General features: G+C 39.1%; 1 protein-coding gene across 1 annotated transcript in view; it reads left to right on the plus strand.

Moving 5' to 3' along the window:
• The window catches only part of GRID1 (glutamate ionotropic receptor delta type subunit 1), a 483,165-nt gene that overhangs the window by 456,359 nt on the left and 6,450 nt on the right, over positions 1 to 20,356 (plus strand). Inside the window, exons 14-15 of the mRNA XM_054277149.1 lie at positions 7,082 to 7,248; positions 8,580 to 8,820. Of these exons, the coding sequence (XP_054133124.1) occupies positions 7,082 to 7,248; positions 8,580 to 8,820 (408 nt within the window). The remainder of the gene's footprint in view (positions 1 to 7,081; positions 7,249 to 8,579; positions 8,821 to 20,356) is intronic.

Genomic DNA, 20,356 nt, shown 5'->3' on the forward strand with positions numbered 1-20,356 from the left:
AAGGAAAGAAATTACAGTCATTTAACCCCCCCCTAAATACCTATATAAAGTTCCTTTTAGTACCTTGATGGCAGATAAGAATCATACTTTGGTGTCCCTCTTCTGAATTTAAGTACTTTAGCTCTGCAGAAGTTTTCAGTATGTAAGTCGTTTGGATCTAAAGTTTCTCAGTTTCAGGGAGCTGCTTTTTTGGATGTAATTCTTTATATTATGCAGTACTGACTCCTGTCCTTTGCTCATTTGAGTTTGTTTTCTTTTTTCTGAGTTCAAGATTGGAAACATGAGTAAGAATTAAGGGATCCACAGAATGAATACTCATTTCTTTTGAAACAGAAATTTAATGCAAGATTTTTCTTTGTTTATTCCAGACTTCGAAAAATGCATTCACATGACACTGTGTTTTACCAAAATGTTATTTCCCTCAGATAAAGCTACACATTTTCTGTGGAACAGAGAATTAATGTGGCATTCAAGGACTGATGTATAACAGCTTGGGATGCTGCATCTTTGTTCTATGTCCTGTGATAATGAGTATTGGCCATTGCAAATACCCACTCTCTCTCATAGCCTGCCTCTCCCCTCTGCTCCCCATCTTGAATCTCAACAGAATCAGGCAGCACCTTACATCAAACATGTCCACTACATTACACAGAGGGATGCATGCTGAAAGCCTTGATGTGCTGCTCCTTTAATGAAAAGTCTCCTCTTCATCTGTCTATTGATTTTTTTCCCTACAACAAGTTAACAGTTTTTATTACCATAGTGAATGTTTGATCAGAGATACTCTTGTCAGTGAAACAGCGATTTACTAGTTCTTTATGCTTTTGTACATGGGGCATGATAAAATGGTTTTATCTTGTATTTCCTTTTTATTTTTTGAAATTTTAAAATCTTTTCTGAACAGAGGGACAGTATCCAAATTCTACTGTTTTTACAGTGCCATGAAGGGGGTGAACACAAGTAATGCAAGCCATCCAATTTCCCAATTCAAACTCCTTTAGCAAAAGATTTCCAATTATTTGCTCGACTTTTGGACAAAATCTTTATGCAGACACTTCTTGTCTTAGCACACAAGTGTTCAGTCAAAATTTGGGTACACCTGCCCATCCCTCAGATGATTTTCTCCAAATCCCTCTGCCCTCAGCTCCAAAGTCCTCTCTTCCTTGGGGATGAGGTAGAGCTCTGGCAATAGCAAAGTCTGCAGTGGTTGTTGGCTTTTTTTCCCTAATCTTCTCAGCATTTTATGAAAATGAGCCCTCTTTTGATGTGTTTTGGTAGCATTTAGAGGAGAAATAGAGACATTAAATACTTTTCTATGTATCCTAGCATTTAAGCCAATAATAAAACAGTTTAACTTAGAAAAATATTCAGTATTTTACTTTTCTTTTTTCTAACATTCTTATGGCAGTGGATGCTCTTTATCCATGAAATTGTAAATACTCTTATGCTGTAAGCCTAGTGCATGCTGCCATTTATGATAGCTACATTTGCTAAGCCAGAAATGTAACTGTAGATTGGCAGGCAGTTGAGAATACCAATTATATTGTCTGTATGGAGCTGGCAGCTCCATCCTATCTATGTGATAATAACTTTTCATACTAAGTTTGATTTCAGTGTTGTAGGGTGATTTTTATATAACTAGATCAGCTCATTCAATTAATGTCAACAACAACTAAATTTTACTTCAGTCCCCAAAGATGACCGAGGCCGCTATTTGATTAGACACCTACATAAATTGGCTTTAATATTTAATAACATTGTCAACTAAACTATTGTGTTTATAGTTTAAGTGTCACTCTTCCTAGCTCATTGAACTCTCTGAATAAACAGACAAATTTTCTATGTCAAATATTATGGCTAGAAATTCTGGGTTTTTTTTTAAAGGAGAATTGATGTCAGTGAAGGAAATGAGAGTTTCCATCCATAAACACATACTGCTGTATGAAAGAGATGTAAATATGCCTTACAAATGTGTTTCATAGGAAATGGGAGCTCTAAATCTCTCTAGCATAAAAAGATTCATAAAACATTTTTCTGAATGAGGACTTGCCTGACACAATGCAAAAAAAAGAAAAAAAAAATCACTACTATTCTTTCTTCCTTCCTTCTCCTTTCCATTATCTTCAGACAGTATCACAGTTCAGCTGCAGTTACAAACAAAGCCATGCTACTTCAGTGCAAAACATGGAGTGCTGGTTATTTGTGCCACAGACAGGTATTTCAAGTGTTTGTTCCTGTCCCATTTATCTTTCTCCATTTCAGGGAGATTTTCCTACTCCCTTTGACTGTCTGAAAACAAAGGGATAGCAGTGGGGCAACGTCATGTGAGCTTTCATGGCATTTGGTTGCCATGGCAGAGATGTCTCTTCAGACACAGCAGTCTCCCTGCAGCCACGGTGACCATCTCCCGTGGGCAAGGCACAGCTTTTGCAGCACTGGGAGGGCCAAGAAAAGGCAGGAATGCACTTCACTGTCACATAAGTGACAGGAGGACTCCTGAGAGCCGAGGGTGGTGGGGAGAAGGTTGCTTTTGCTGTATTACCAAGATAGGTGAAAGTGATCATTGAAGATGGAAAGCCTCCTCCTATTTAGCAATGCCGCTGCAGAGCACAGGAGCAGAAACCACACAAACCACCAGTCCATACAAAATGCTGTTTTGCCACTTTGAGCTGTCTGGGAGTATCATAGATGAGGATTGACTAATGCTGTCACAGGAAAGTTTCTACAGCCAAAGTCTTAGTGATTGCTCTGCTTTACATCCACTGGCAATCAGGGTAATTACTGATTGTACTAACATAGTGTGGATTTTATTTCCTTTGGGAACACTCATTTTTGCTTTGAAAGAATGAAGTAATATCATCCCCATGTGATCCTGCTTCTGCAATATATACAGATAGGAGAATTAAGCTCATTATTACGTTTTATAACACCCTGCTTTGGTTGAGATTGTTCCCCAGTCCAATTAATTTAATGCCAAAACTTCTCTGAATTGTTTCTTTTTTTCCTGTGTATCACTTTTGATGAAAAGTGATCAAAACTAAGTAGAGCACAAAATGAAGATGCATCATTGATTTAGGCAATAGCACAGTAAGAGTTTTTTCCTTTTCTTTTTTGCTTCCTTAACGATCACTGAGCATTAAATCAGAGTGATCTCTCTTCATTCTAATTTTGAGAGTAGAAGTAGCTTAAAAGTTCATTTTGTATGATTTTTTAAAAACTACTTTGTTCCCAATGAATTTAATATTGTGAATTGTGATTGCTCTCATAGAGCTTCATAAATTTCTCCATTTCTTGACCCATCAGCCTTTGAAGCGAAAGCAAATGCTTCCTTAAACCTGAATCTATTGAATCCTGTAGTGGTTCCTTAATTATTTTAATGCTTGAAACATTTCAACAGGGTCAAATGGCATGCTTTTTTTTTTTTATTATGAATTATGTTGCTTCTCTTAAAGCACTTTTTTATAGATAATAAATGTTACCCAACCATCTTTTTGAACTACTCCAGTAATGCCAATGTAAAGGTCATTTTTTATATTTCTGTGGTATCAGCCATGTAATGGGATCAGCTACATTGACACTATGTTCTGGCAGTGAATTAATGATGAATTTTGCATTATTCTGGCACTTCTGTCTTAAATATGATAGCTTCTTCAAAAAATTCAGAAAAATTAGAGATATATCAGTGATTACTCTGGAATCAATCTTTTATCATGCTGTTGTTTCTTAGCATCTTTCTTTGAAACAACATTGTTTAACCATCAGTAAGCCAGGACCCTTTGAACAATATTCCTCTATCTCCATCCATCCTGAAGAGTGACATTATGGGGGTTTTTTCTGCTTTCCTGGAGTACTATTTTCTTTTTAGCCCTTGTCTTGTCTAGGAAGCCATCTTCTTTAGCCTTTTAACTTTTTAGGATTGTGAAGAATAAATATATTTTTTTAGTATAAGTTTTGCCCAGGGGGTTCTTTTTCTTAAATCTCTTAAACCAAGGATAAATCTGGTGTCCTTGGTGTAAGCCAAAGTAGTTGTTCTACCTGGATGGAATAAATGGGTGCTGCTTTGGCTGACTTTCTGATAAAGAGGTTTCTGAAAGTGTAACCAAGTGATTTTTAGTTTGTTGTGAGGCATGCCTGTATGCTGAGAGTCACAGTAAGGCCATAACAAAGGAGAAAAATAGGAAGCACAATGAGAAGACTGAAGTATAAATTTGAGCTCATTATTCTGTGTTTATTTCAGTCATTTTTTATTCAGCTAGCATTTGCACAGGCCCTTTTGCACTCTTCCTACATTCATGGCTTGGAAATTAAAGGACAGGCATGCCCCGTAAAGACTCCATGAAGACATGGAGTCTTTCATTAAAAATAAAGTTTAAACTACATTTAAAATTTGAGGTTGATTTTTCATTGAAAATAAATGTCAATTTGATTTTATTTGGCTTTTACTGCTTGCCTAGTGAAGGTATATAAAAAGTCAGCCTACTTCAGACACACGTATGTGTGCACTTATGTATCTTGTACATATGTTTTTCAAAGTTTGACAGCTTTTCCTTAAATTGAACAAATGATACTGCTTAGCTGTCACAACAGATATTAACAGGGAAGTGAAGGATGCCGAATTTAGACAGCAACTAAACATTTTGTTATAAGAAAACGTTCCACACAATGAACACACACTAATAGTATGAGGTCTTCACTCTTCAGGGAAGAAAATTTCACAAGTGGAAGAAGTTTGGAAAGAACTAAGTTTTCCCTTAGGAGAAAGGGATCTTTGGAGATTCTGGTTTTGGCAATCAGAGAGGGAGGGGACACAGCCTTGCACCCAGGATTTCTGGGAGTTGAGACATAAACACAACCAAGAGTTCAAAAGTTAGATTCTTGATTATGCTAAAATGATCAGGCTGTCAGAGAAATAATGCTCCACAGATGTGATGACATTGAATAGGCTGATTTATGTCGTTAAAAATATGTAAAATAGATGTGAAGAGTTCTGGCAGACTTGGTTTATTGACCATTTGCAGTTGCAGGATGTGATTTAGGATAGCAGCACTACAAACACAAGTAGACCTTTACAAAAATCTGCTGCACAGCATTGAAAGTCAGTGTACAAAGCCCTTGTATATAAGATAACATTCAGAAAGCTGAGGAGTGAAAAGTAGCCTCAATAATGTGGTTTTTTTTCTTTAGCCAGCACGTTGTAATACAAGTGGAAAATTTGAGGAATATTGCATTCTTCAAGTATTACTAAGAGATAGATAAGGAATGTATTGTGTTCAGTTCTCTTTTCCAAATTGTAAATGTGAAAAGATGATTTGCTTACCAGTTATGAGAGAACAGAAGATAAATACTCTTTAGCTCTTTAAACTGAACAAATCACCAAAAGAACCCCAGAAACAACATCAAAAAAACCTCAACCCCAAAACTCTAAAACAAAACAAAAAACCAAACCAAACAACAACAATAAAAGAAGACAAAAATTCAACCAACCAACTTAAAAGTACCCAGAGAAATGTAAAACACATTTTACCTAATTCACATAGTGAATTAGGCCAGATCTTTCTGGGGTGTCCGATTTCTGTATATCTATCATGCAGGACTTTTTTTTCTCTAATATAATGGATTTTGAATAAATTCTGTGTACAGTAACAAGTGCTGCTGCTTTTGATCCCCTGAGGACATATTTTTAATGCTGACAGTTTCCTATAATAGGTGGCAAAATCATATGAATTATGATTTACCTAGGAACACAATGTGGCCAAGTAATAAAAATATTTTCCAAGGGTTCAGTGTACAGACTCTTTCACATCTTACCAAAGAGAAAGGATATAACATTTCTACTCTGTTTTAACCTAGAAGCAAGTGAATTTGTGGATCTTTGATTCCCTCAATGCAGATAAAAGGGAATCAAGGAAAATAGGTGGATTGCAGCAAGTACCTTACAGAAAGTCTAGGCAACATAATTTTAATCTTTGCTTCCCTGAATTCTGCCTCCCAGAAGGTACCTCACCCATTTGATTTATTGTCCTGTGTAAGCAACTGTAGGGACTTCAGAAAGGTATGGTCAAACTATGATGAAGTAAATTATCTTATTTGCTCAACTGAGGAATCCAGTGTAATGAAATAACTGATGGAGTCTTACAAACTTAAGGTGAATTCAAAACTGTGCTTAGAAAATAATTGGAAGGATGAACTAATTCTGTGGCAGAGCTGCAGCCATTTGCTAGGGGAGCTTTGTGAATCAATTCCCATAAAGAAATATATACAGGACTTCAGCTACTTAAATATATTAGGCAACCAATGATTACTTTAACCAACAAAATTATATTTTAATTTACTCTACTGAACCCCTATCCAGATATCCTTCTTACATCTTGTGTTAATTACATTCATTATATACACTGTGTGCAGGCCTTGGTTTCAGTTCCAATTAAAGCTGATATTTAAGGATATCTGCATGGATATGTGTAAAAGCAATATTTATCCCAAACCTGAAATAATAGTACATGCATGTGAACCTTCTTACCTGTGAAGAAAAGAGGGAACTCTTTCAGCTCAGTGTGTGCCTTTTGTTACAGGACTAACACAGCTCTCAGAAGAGCTGTGTTTACTTGCAAGGCAAATTTGTTTATTTACATGTTTATATGAGCAAAGCTGAAAAATTACAATTTTGGTACCTGTGATGCTCATCACTTAATGCTTAAAATATGCCAATCTTGGCACTTCAATGTATAGAACATGTCTCCTACAAAACATGAATCCAATTTCATCATCTAAAGCAATAGCTTTCATTTATAATTAATAACCTGTTACATAAGCTTCACCTACACTTCTAGATGGCTGAGCTATCCTATGTGCCTACTAAAAAATGGAAGATATTTTAGCAAGGTTTGAAGTAGGTGAGGCCCTGCTGGGAGAGAAAACTGCTAGAAATGTATTATGTCAAAGGTCTACATATAAACTGTGACGTAATGAAATACCACCAAGGAACAGTGACAAGATTTGGATTTGTTTACTGGCTTAGGTTTTGTCCTACCTAGAAATGCAGTTTAGTTTAGACTGTGTTGTGTTCATGCTGTATTTACAGGCAAAAAAGGGAAATTATGCTTTCCTGTGGGATGTGACAGTGGTGGAATATGCTGCACTGACAGATGATGAGTGCTCTGTGACAGTCATTGGAAACAGCATCAGCAGCAAAGGATATGGGATAGCACTCCAGCATGGAAGTCCATACAGAGATCTTTTCTCCCAGAGGTAAACTGAAACAAAGCTCATTTTATAGCATTTCTGTCTATAGCCAGCGACTGTTCACATTAATTTTGGCATTTAATCAATAAAGAACAATGAACAGATGACAGCAGAGAGGTTATGAGTTCAGGCTCCCACAAAGCTGCTGCTCTTCCTGCGCTATGTGCATCTGGTTTGGGAGGAGGGGACTGGAGGTGATGTGTGGCCTCACCTCAGCCAGCACTGCCTCTGGCACAGAACTGATGTCCTCAGAGCTCGGTGAGAGGTAGAGGAGAGATTGAGGAGAGATCCTGAGCTCATGCCACGTTCTGCAGGCTCTGAAGAAATGTGTTGCTCCCTGCAGGAAGCAAGCTGCAATGCCCTGCCTTATCCTTTAGGGTGGAGGGACTGGTCCAGGACTCAGGATGGTGCAGGGCAACAAGAATTGCAGGGAATTGCATGGGACTGACAAGACCAGAAAACTATAAAATTATGCTGTTTAGTGATCTCTGAGCTACCAGCTGGGTGTCTCTTGTCCATGTGAATGTGTGCCCTGAACTGAAGACACACAGCTGTGCAGCGATGTGTGCCCTTAGCAGAAGGTGAGCCCATGCTCTGCTCCAGGCAGGGATCTGAAGCGAGATTGCCTCATCTTGCTTCTCCTTCATAAAAAGGAGCAAAACTCCAGCTGCACAACTGGAGACAAAGCTGCCTCAAGAGAAAAGATTGTTAGTAAACAGCTAAAACAGTTATCAAACCAAATCCAAAATGAATCATTCATGCAGAGACGGGACACTTCACAAGAGACAAAACAATGATTAATTAGCAACTGTTAACACAGTAATTCAGGCATTAAGTAACAGCATTGAAGTAAAATCCTTTTGAATAAACTACATTTACTAAAATAAATGAGTTGGTCGCTGCTTGAACAGATTTGTACTAAGTGGCGCACAAACAGTAGCATGTTTAGGCTCACATATTTTTGGAATTACTGTAGGAGAGCAGCAGTGGAGTGGGTTGAGCATTTCACTAGTGGGACCAGCTGCTGCAGCTGAATGTAGCCAGACCAGGCATAACTAACTGGAATGCGGTGATTTCCCCTGGAAATGCTGTTTGCATTGCAGTGGAATTTTTGACAGTCTCTTTTTTCCTTGAAGTACTCAGTGGAGTTTACCTGCTGCTGTGAGTAGAAAGAAATCTTGGTATAAGGGAGTTTCAGCACTCTGGTGGTGGAGGGGGTTGGAGTTTTGAATTATGGGATGGTAGATTTAAGAGCTTTGAAGCATAAGGAAAAGACAAAAAAAACCCTGTGAAAAAGTATAATTGCAAATAATACTTGTCTTTTAAAATTTCTGCAGGATCCTAGAGTTGCAAGAAAGTGGAGATTTGGATGTTCTTAAGCAGAAGTGGTGGCCACGGATGGGACGCTGTGACCTGAACAGCCATACCAATGCACAGACAGATGGGAAGGCACTCAAGCTGCACAGTTTTGCAGGAGTTTTCTGCATTTTAGCAATAGGCCTTCTTCTTGCTTGCTTGGTGGCAGCATTGGAGTTGTGGTGGAACAGCAACCGTTGTCATCAAGAAACACCGAAAGAGGTCCATAACTTTTATTCTTATCACAATTAAAAGTAGAGAACACAAAAGAAAGAGAGCAAGTGGAAGTTGTGGGATTTTAGGTGCTCTCACACAATATATTTGATTTATTTTGATTTGCCATACTAAGCTTTGCATATAACGTTTTGGGTGGTTGTTTCTAAGAAAATAAAAACAAACAAACAAAAGTGTCTTTTGTGCACATGGAAGGTGCCAAACTGACAGCCCTGGAGACTAAAGTCCTCTATTTATTTGTAGAGCAGATACAGCATGGGCAGCAGCAGTGCAAACTTCCCCTCATTGCCCCACCAATGTGCCTCAGCCCTGACCTGGAGAGACCACCTTTAGGGGTAAGAGAGTGGTTCAGAAACACGCCCTCGGCCACTCTGCTGTGAGTGACGGGGAGGCCAGTCACAGGCACCCAGCTGTGCCATCTGTGGTGATGTTTTCTCTGATCTGAGCCCCATCCATTGGCTGGGAGATCTGAGTCCATCCTGTGCAGGCTCTGCAGCTGCCAGACGTCTGGTAGCTGCTCTCCTTCATGGCTGACCTAGGCTGAGTTTGAAGAGGTACACAAGCAATTAAAAATAAATCAGTTAGTTAATAATTGAATAAGCCATATTGCCATGACACTGTTTAAATGCTTCCTTTCTTTTGAAGTCAGTTTTATTTCTAAAAGTAGGAGCCTCTGAGGAAGCTGACCTTCATATAACATGTTTTATCTAGGAAATTATACCTGAGAAGTTCTTGGGTTTGAAGTTTCCATGCACAGCAGCCAGAAGAAGTTAGCAATGCTAAGATAGAATAATCACTCTATTCTCAGATCTGTCTTGCATGAAGCCTGTATTTGTTTACCTAGTTTAAATGTTTAACAAACTAACCTCTTGCAATTTTGGAGACACTTGAGACGTTTGTAGGCGCTTTCATCTTGGAACAGATGTATTTTACAAGCTAATAATAGCAGTGAGCTACACTGCAGCTGGAAAGTAGTACATAGCCCACCAATTCTAATCTTTCTTTTTCAAGTTGCAGGAGCAGCAGACTAACTGACATACCTGTCACCTGTAAGCAATTTTGGCAAATTGGCAACCTGGTCTAGTGGATGGTGTCCCTGCCCTTGGCAGAGGGGTTGGAATTGGGTCCCTTCCAACCCAAGCAGTTCCATATGCTATGATTTTGCCCTGCTGCCTTGTAGAAGTTGCTCCTGCTGTAACTCCAAAGGTGCCCCCTTGCCATGTTGTAAAGGCCTAAAGCCCAGCAGTGTGTCACTGCACACTGTGCAATCCTGCAGGGCACGGGCAGGGATGCTTCCCAAAGTGTGTTCATGATGTGTGCACAAGCACTTATCTGGCCATCCTGTGTGTGTGTTCCCCTCTCTACGCTCAGGGAATTGCCTTTGTAGAGTGAGGTGAGAATATGATTTAAAGGCAGTTTCATATATCTAAGGTGAAAAAAAATCACTTTTTTATGGCAAGGAGTTTTGAATACTCAGTTTCCATTGCTGGAAAAGCATCTGTCTTCTCAAATTTAAATATATTATTTTTTTCACCCATCCCTTTCCTTTCTTTTTTAATACCTCTAAGAAGGATTATTGCATATCTATGCCTACCCCATCCCAGCTTTTCTCTCTTTCCCATCCTTCTCCTTCCCTTTCCCTCCAGTGTGTTCTTGATGAAGGTTGCTCTTGTACATGTGTATTGCTCTTTGGCAGTTTGTTTGTCAAACATAGAATACTTTTAACCTTCTCTGTTTTAAAGTAAACTGTAGTTACTTCTATGGTAGAGCTGTGCTTGGGGAGATTGCTGTCTGTGGGGCTGGGCTGCCCTTAGAGCACAACTAGGCTGGGTTAGAGGCGAATTAAACTTAAACAGAGCATGGACAGGTTCCAGCAAGATCAGTGATGAGGAGGCTGCCAGGAGAGGGGGAGCAGAGTCAGCAGAAGCCCTGGCACAGCAGGTGTGAAGGCTGAACGAGGAGGTGAGAGGGCACAGCTGGAGGATGGTGTATGCCAGGCAGGGTGGGCTGGAATGAGGGGTCCCATGAAAGGACAGTCAGCTGCAAGGACAGGCAGGCAGCTAGAGGCACCTTTGGGTCATCAGAGCAGCCAGAGGGAAGGGTGACAGCTGCCCAGAGCCAGGGACAGGCAGGATCCTCAGGGACCCTCTACCTAGGCCAATGGCCACATTGCTCCAGCCCTGCTGCACACCAGGGGTTGGGGCTCTTGTCACAGTGACCACAACATCCACTCAACTAAACTAGCAAACTAAATTAGCAAACAAATGTAGCCGTGTTTCCTGGCAGATTAGTGGCCTGACATATTTTATTTATGTACTACCAGTGAGGATGGATTGAGGTAGGACATCTGATGGCTACTGCAATTGAGGTAGGAAACCAAGTTTCAAAAGAGGTGGTGAATATAGGTTGAAGGTTTTTGATGTGTTTAAAAGAACCAGGTTTCAAAACTATGGTAAGGACAGGAACCAGGGCTGAGGGGGGTGTGGAGTCCTGGGCACTCCTCTGCTTGAGGCAGGAGCCTGGCATAGGGAACAAAAAGCACATGGAGAGTTTGATCTCCAGGAGGAGTGTGTTCAGCATAGCTCATTTCTAGCACTGTGTGTTGAGCAGCATTTCTACAGCAAGAGCTATAATGGCAGAGCTACAGCATGAGTAGCATACACAGAACATTAAAATCTGCCTCTTAGCTGCATCTGTACTCCAGCCAAGTCATTAGTTCAGTAAGAGCTGCAAACTCAAATCATGCTGCTGATTTTCTTCTGCTTTTGGGAAGGCTTTGGCAAAACACAAGTGTTGTGATATCACATAAAAATTGTGGGAACTGGGATGTGTCCCAGCTACTTTCTTCTGTGAAGCAGAACTTGTGGAGGGTCACAGAGAAGGCTGATTTTCTTGGCAGTCTGAGATTAGACTTGGATATTGCCAATGAGGCAAAGAGAAGGTGGCAGCATTTGGCGTTTGTGTCCCTCACCCTGTTGGGAGCTTTATAAATCCCTTGGAAAAAAATTATACTGGAACCAGAATTGAGCAAGGAGTTGTTTTGGCTTGTGAAGCCCTTGTGTAGCATTCTCACTTTCGCATGACCCACCTGGTTGGTTGTATCATGTCAATTGCCAACTCCACAAAAAAGAAATGTTGGGACGATGAATGTACAGCTACTATGGCAGATTTATGGCAGGGTTGTGTGCAGCTTGCTGGAGAGAGAGAAAAAGCATTTTTTAGAGACTCTTATTTTTTATGTTGGGGGTCAGTGAAGTCTGTGGCTAAAAAAATGAGCATTGCCTTCCTTGGCATTGGAGAAACATTTTCAGCTGACATTAAGGTGATGTTTTTTGCCAGTTTGTTGTCTTTTCTTTTTCCGCATTGTATTCTTTAGGCTTTTGTGGAGGTTAGGCTGAGCCAATACATTGATGTCCAAGGACTCAGATGTCTGCACGGTATAAATCACAGCTCTTAATTACACTGAGTGTGCAGGATGTAGTATTAACTATGAGACAAACAGAAGCCTGTCTTTTGAAACCTGACAACATAACTTGGATCTTGATATTAACCTGATCTACATTTGTGGGCTTCATAGGAAGAGTTGTGTCAAGGCCACACTGCTTCCAACTAGAATATTTTTTTACATTTTTCACATATGAAGAAACTCAACTTCACAAAAATGTAAAAATAGTAATGTCCCTATACACTATATCAATTCATTAAGACAGACCTCCAGGAAAGATAAATTACCTTTATTTTTCCATGTTGCCGCTGGTTCACAATTGTATCTTTCAAGGAATAGTGAAATTTCTTGCTAGAAGAGCAAAGACTGGGTTGATCTTTTTCAGGATGTTGCTACAAGATATTTTTAATCTATTTGAAGGAGATTTGTAAAAATGTTTCTAATGAGTTGTGCTGTAAAAATCTTAATGTTATCCCTATTTAATGCTTATCAGATCAGATTAACAAAAGAAAGATTAGCTCCAGCATCAGGAAAAAATGTACTGCTGCAACACCATGCCATGTTCTTTTATTAGGGCTCAAGTTTGCAATCTCTTCAAGCTGGAGAATATCTGGTAATGTTAAAATTGCCTTATTACTTTCTAACTCAGAAAAAAACTTGCACTAGATCATATTTTTCCAAAAAGATATTCTGGAATTTATAATCACCCTCTACTCATTGTTGGTACCCAGCCATCCAACACCCACAGTGAAATTTAGCCAGCTCAAACATCTATCTCTGTGTGTTAAAATCTTGAACTTACACAGCTGCTACTCAGCCTGAAATACTGATACCTAATCTTTTGACTTTGATAAACTTCAGAAAATTAGGGAGTTGTGAAAAATTAATATTTATTCTGGAGTCTTTGTTCAGTCACTTTACATCCCTTTTAAACGACTGGGCAATCAGATAAAGTTATTAAAACTGGTACCATATAAATGTTAACTTTTGACAATTGCCTCTGGATTTCTTTAACTTTTATGTCAGTCCTATGCATTTATTTCACAATATCAGTAAGCCAGAATGTAATTTGGATCATTTAACAGCCAAGGGCTTTGCCACATCATCAGATTTTTGGTATCTTTTATCCCCTTTGAAGGAATGAAAGGCAGTTTTCACATCTTTGTTGTCATTATGATCCAGCATGGCTGCTTCCTGCAATGGGCTCCCCAGCACCCTCTGTGCTTTATCAGCTATGTCTTTGTGTGATGTGCTGGTCTCTGAAGATTATTACTTCTCAGATCTCATCACAGCTATGAAGAAAGCATTCCTTGTTCATCCATACGCTACAAAACAATGGGAACTTATATGCAAAGACAAAATATCCTACTATTCATGGAAAGAAAGTTTAATTCCCATATTTTTCACTGTTCATGGGACTATTCACTAAAAAATTAACAGGCAAACCCATGTAAAACAAAATTAACCACTTGCGCAGAATGATTTTTTGTTTTCTGGGATCTGACACTTGTTGCATCTCTCATAAGAGGTGATAGTGATTCACTTATATTTGATACAGCTCTTGAAAGACAATGTTGGAATGACCCCAATAAATTCTTAGTTTGATTCTTTCTTTTCACAGATAATATATATGATTAATCACAAATCTGTTTTTCCTAACCAGCTGTGCTGTTCCTAGCAATGTGAATGTTTCAGAAACTGGACCCAGTGTGTTTGGGGATCTCTAGTGCAAGAAGATTTGGAGGTTTTATTGGTTAAGGCATAGCATAGTTTTCCACCTCCTGAGTTGCTTCTAGTCATTGTCTCATAACTTGTGTCAAATTTATAATTGATTAACAATCACAGCTTAGTTTGTGATTTCTTTCCTTTCTCATGCTTCTGCAAAATAATTTTATCGAGTAGACTCTTCACTTTTCTGTCCTTTTTATTTTTAAATTATTAAAAGGGAGCAGCATCTCAGGTACTGTTCAGAGTGGAAGCAGTCTTGTGTACTAGTAACAGCACCTTATAATTCCTATTTTCTGTTACTCCAAGCTTAATAATGTCTTGAATCTCAAAAAGTCTAGACTCTGCAAGCTCTATGAGATAGTGAGAGGTAGCAAAATTATTTTAAAAATTGTCACGAGTATTTTGGTAGTGCACAGGGTGAAAGGAAAAATCCCTGTATCTCTGGCCAGGGCAGCCTCTTGTGACCTGCCTTAAACTCCCTTTTTTCCATGTCCACTGATGTGCAAATCCCAGCCTACCTCAGAAATCCATTCTTCCAGGTTTAGCAGTCATGAAAGTTACCCACTAAGGCTCTCTTCTGGTTTTAGAAGAACAGGAATCCCAGTGTACCTTACAAATGGAAATAGGAGCTGGCAGCCACGAGTCCAATGGATTCAAATTTGTCACTGCTGAAAATTGTGATTTGTACTGTGTTCATCTCAGTTTAGTTCTCCAGCCAGATACTATTTCATGGCAATTGAGGCTTCTGTATCTTCAGCACGGTGTCAGCAGTGTTGGTTTTGATTATTAAAGTCTCTTGCTTTCACCATTATTTTCACTTTCCTTGTCTTTTTCCTTGTTGCTTCATTTACCTTGTCTCCTTTGTGGTGTTATCTTTTTATGTGATAATTTGATTTGTGCCAGGATGATTCCTTTTGAGAGTGAAAGGAAACACGAGATCATCAACCCAATGTTTTATTTTCCCTTCATTGCATGTTCTCTATATTTTATCTTGTTTTTATTTTAAATTATTTTTTTCTGTATTTTAATGACATGTCTGAAATCTTTGTACATTTTTTGCTCAGTTGCATATAAATTATCATTTGTTTGTACTGCTGTATTGTATTCTACTTTTCTAAGAATAAATAAAGGTTTGTTTGGGGAAAATAAATCATGCAAACATTGGCAAAATAATGCATTTTAATGCCATCTAGAAATTCAGTTTCAAACCAGCTTTGAATGTAATAAGCTGTGGAACTTCATTTAAGTCGCATTTTTAAATCAGCAAAGCGGTGTTAGGAGCCAGTCAACCCAGAATGCAAAGTTTACTGTTGCTTGATGTTAAAGTATAAGCTGGAAGAACCAGTCAAAAAAAAAAAAAAAAGAGACCTATATAATATATAAATTAGCTTGTACAGAGGCTGGTAATAGCTGGAAGGGCATCTTAACTAACTCCATGCTGGCTTTTTATGGGAGTGAAGAAACAAGATTTTCTCTTTGGAGGTGCCTGTAGTGAAGCAGATATTCTGTAATTCCAGGCAGGGTGCACATCCAGAATCCAATGAAATCACCCAACCCCTGCTATTGATCACCATAGATTTTGGTCAAGGCTGTAATGGGTTTAACAGTGACATATCATCCCTGTGATTTATGGCACTGGGCCCAGGCTTCTGCTACCCAAAGCAGTGGTGAAGCAATTGAGTTTTGTACCAGCATATTTCCCCACCTGCAAGGGAGGGATTTTTGTGTTTGGTTTAATTTTTCTCTGTCGTGTAAGAAAACCCTGCTAATGGGATCCTTAGGGATATAATCTGAATTTACCTGGCATGAACCTTAGGGGGGAAGAAAATTATTCAACAGAAATAAGCTTAAAAAATGAGTGTTGCCATGCAGGGGAATCAAAAAGAAATAACCTGTCTAAAGTTTCAGTTTGGTGATGAGTGTAAGTACTTGCTTAATTTGCATTACATTGCCTATCCCAGAGAACTTCTGTGGCTACTCATGAGCTTGGCATGAGCTTATGTATTTTACTGAATTGGAGCCTTAATGTGTCAGATTCTTTTAGATTCTTCACACAATGTTTACACAGCTAATTTTTGTATGTCTTATCTCAGCCTATGGCGGTATTTTAAAGTTGACTTTTTGAAGGGGGTGTAAAATAACAAAATCAGTAAAAGTTTAAAATAATAAAAAGCATAAAATGTGACTTTTTCTCAAATTTCTTTTGCATTTTTGTGGTTTGTAAAATGTCTTAGGTGTTGATCTGACTAAGCATTTAAGCATGTACATAAAATTAAATAAGAGGTGAATTCTAATCTCACTCAGAGCACCAAAACATTTCCATTCCTTTTAGTGGCATAGGGTCAAACTTCAGTTGCTTTGAAGCACAATGTATGGACCAGAGACTGGGAGTAACATGTGCATTGAGGTTATTTGGTGAAGGTTGACTTTACCATGCAATGATATTAGCATGCAATTTATAAACTTATTTATCAATTGAATTTAAATAATTTCATAGTACCTGAAATAATCTGGGACCAATATTACTGAAATATTAAGGTATCACAGATACCAACACTGTGGATTTTTTTTTAAATAATGAATGGCTTGGTTATGATTTTCCATAAGTCCAGACCCATATTTATAGGCACATGTATAAAAAAGAGCTACAAAAACTCACTCAACAAATACTATTTCTTCAGAATTATTAAGTATGCAAGTGTTATCTTTTGGGTAACTGGTGGCCAGATATTTTTTATGCTGAGCTATTTTAATAATTTGGCTAGTCATGTCTTGTCTTGTGTCAAAATAAAAGCTTGGGCAGTTTCCAAACTACAGCCCTGAATAGAGGCACAGAAGCCTTTTCAAAATTTGGTTTTTAATTGCAAAAATTGTGGCTAATAGTTAGGAGTAAGGATTTTGTAAGGCTTTCATATAGCTGGAGTGGAGATGAGAGGCTTTGTGAATCAGCTAACCCTGGGCATCAAACAGGTTGTAGAAGCAATTCTTTGCTTCCTGTGCCAACTCTCTCTTCTCCTCCTGGCATATTAGGAAAAAAATGGGAACTTTTGAGATTTGCATGTGACTAGACAGGAATGGTGAAGAAGGAGGGTGTGGAGCAATCTGTTACTCCTGATGCTCCAGCAGAGTAATTCAGACTGCTAAAGGATAGCATTGCTTTGATTTGGGCTCACTAGTGAGAAATTGCATTCCTTATGGACTAGATTATATTTTAGGATTAAAAATATGTGTAAAGTGATGTAAAGAAACCATTAAGATTTAGTGAATTTTTGGAATAGAATCTTCATTAATTTAATTTTTCCTTCGTAAAAGAGTAATCTGTCATCTCACAGTGTAATTTTAGATGATGTCAAATTCTGAAAACACCACCCTCTTGAGAGCCATCCTCTTTTGTTACAATGTTGTTTCAGACCAGAAGTATAAGAAATGATGAGTACATGCTTGCTGAAAAGAATGAAATATTAATTACATTATTAGCCTCACTATCTTGATCCTTCTTTTTTTCTCCCCACATCTTCCTTTCCCTTTCCATCTGGAGATGGCCAATGATGTGAGGCTGGGCCTCAGAAGCATGGTGAGAATTTCTAATGAACATACAGATGATTGGTTTCTTGTTGAAAATGCCTGCACAGATGAATCCCTGTTAGTTTTCTCCTCATCTTTACCTTCCCCTGGCACTCCCCTTGATCCCAACCTCTGTGTTGTTGGAAATGCCTGTAGCTGCAGTCTGTAGTGTGTACACAGTAGAGGTTTCTCCGGTTGCAAGTTCTCCTTTCTCCCAAGTTCCTTTGCAGAGACATTGGCATGCTCATCAACCAGCACTCATTCTGTACTGCATTTTTCTGCTTGTGTTGAGAAATGTTTCTTTGCATTCTCTTATTGTCCTGTTAATTTTTAACATCATGAAAACTGTGGAAACATCTGTACCATGCGAACCACTCACTCATTCTCGTTGTCGTTGCGTTACCAGCTGGTGAACCAAGGTTGGTAAGGATTTTAAACTTGAATATCTCAGCATGAGGCTGGATGTCCCCTTTCATATTGAGTAACAAGCTCATCACAGGCTCTTCCCTGGCAGGTTTGGGTCTGTTGTGAGGCCTGGACTGTTCTCTCTGTGATTTCCCTTAGTTAATGGATGGTGGTGAATGTGGGAGCAGATCACTGCAAGACACTGTGGGGCAGCCTGCTGTTCCCCATCAGGACTGTCCTGGGTATTTATTCACACAGGCAGGGATGCACTTCAAGAGGATAAATAAGACAAAGAGAGAGGTTTGGCTGGTTCAAAGTGGTGTGGATGGTCAGCTTCACTGGCCTGCTGGGGAGATTGCTGTCTGGGGTGTTCCTGGCAAGGCTCATAGGCAAGACCTGTGGGACACGTCAGAATTAGACCCCTGCTTAGATGTGATTTCAACTTAGATAAATCCAACCTGGGTAAGGTGTGCAACGGGACTGTGGGAAGATGTGAACTGCTTCCTAAAGGTTCTTGCTACCAGTTCTGTGGCCAGTCACTGTTACTTGTTTGGTGACTAGGCTTTTGGTTAATTTATTTACACCTATTTTCTGGATGAGGATAGCTGGAAATGTGTTTGAAACAATTTTCTATCACATTAACATCAACTTTTCAGGATTCTGTAATATCTCTCTTTTTTTCAGGTTTACTTAGAAGGAAAAAGAGTGCTACTGTCTCTTCATAAAGGAATTTCTGCTCTCTGGTGAAGGAGAGCATCACTTAGTGAATAAGGTGTCCTCTTGTACATAATTTTTATGAAGTTTTGTTTCTTTGCAGATGATTCCACATTAAATGAAATTAACATACTACAAAACTTTCATTTCTTTTATTCTTTCAATTAGGTAACAGCCAACTGGACCTCACCTGATGTCAGTCTCAGTGCCTTCTTCTAACAGCTGGTTTATGGATGATAATTTAGCTAATTGCTAATTTAGAATACATGGTAGAGCTTCCACTTGTAAGAGCAGAAGCTTGATTGCGGGATTGGGCCTATTTCTAAGAGCAGGTTTTCAAGTAGACTCTTGAGGTGCATCCCTGCGTATTTCCAATAAGATTCTGTTATGGTCAAACCAGCTTTGAGCAGAGCACACTCAGAAACACTCAGCAAATTTTATGTAGCATTAAGGGCTGTTTGACTGGGTGAGCTGCCTGTGTTAAATTAATGACAGCAGACATCCATCACCACTGCATCTGTGTGCACATCTCCCTGCATTTCACTGCATTGTCGGCTGCGGAATCTCCGGAATAATGAGTGTCACACAGTGAGTCTTGCTCAAAAGGGGCTGTTGGTATTAATGTAACACCATACTGTATTGCCATTGTTTTGCAGCACATCTAGTCCATATATCATCGCTGCTTTTTCTTCTTGAGCAAGCCAATTATGCCTGGTTTTGCCAATCTGTCAGAGCCTCCTGGAATAAATTAAAATTACAGCTTTGTATATGCAGGAGCTGTAACTGAAAGTAATGATAATGACCCTGGGTGAATACAGGATTTCAAAATAATTGTAACCAATTGTACACATGCAGAGCTGCTGCTGCTTTATTTCTCTTTAACAGGGTAAATATTTGAGTCCATGATGTCTGAAACCCCACAGACTGGAGCTGGTTGCTGGGTGGAGCTGTGGGGTTTGATGCTGAGTAAGAAGAAAATAGTCTGTGGTTACCTGAGCATGAAAACTTTGCTATTTCAGTTTGTTTTTTTCTCTGCCTCCCTTTTCAGTTTTACAGTATGGCTGGCTGTGCCTGGAAGTGCCTCACAGTGTTCCTTTCTAACTGGGTACAGGTGTGCCTTCCAGCACCTGTGTCTCATGACCTCTGACAGACACCTGCCATTATGAACACACATGTATGAGTCAGGAGGACTTTTATATGGGTGGGAGAGAGACCAGCATGTTTCCTGGTCAAGGACAGAAGAGGAAGTGTCTGTCTGACACTGGAGTTTGTCTCAAATTTGGAAACCCAGCCCTACTCACAAAATTACCTAATTTTTTAAAAATAGGTCTTGCACAGAATGAAAAGCTAATATTAGCATTTGTGTCTTGGTTTCTTTCTCTCATCAAAAGGTAATCCTTCATGTTGTCACCTAGGACTGGAAGCAAAAAACCAAAGCAGAAACGTGCCCTGATTGATGATTAAGGCTATATTACCTTAAAAGCTTTGTTTTCTGCATATCTCCTGAGTCTTATTAACTGCTTTAACAGGCTTTTAATTCTTGGCACAGTTACCAGCACCTGACTGGGAGGTATTGACATATGCAAGTTATTCCCTCCCTGTATGAGCCTGTCTGCCCATATTGGCTATGTTTCTGAAATTTTAGTCCTTCTGGGGTCAGGGCCATCA

Source organism: Melozone crissalis, unplaced genomic scaffold, assembly GCF_028551555.1.
Source record: "Melozone crissalis strain CALT ecotype California unplaced genomic scaffold, PUWL_Pcris_2 ptg000019l_1, whole genome shotgun sequence".
Classification (NCBI taxonomy): Eukaryota; Metazoa; Chordata; class Aves; order Passeriformes; family Passerellidae; genus Melozone; species Melozone crissalis.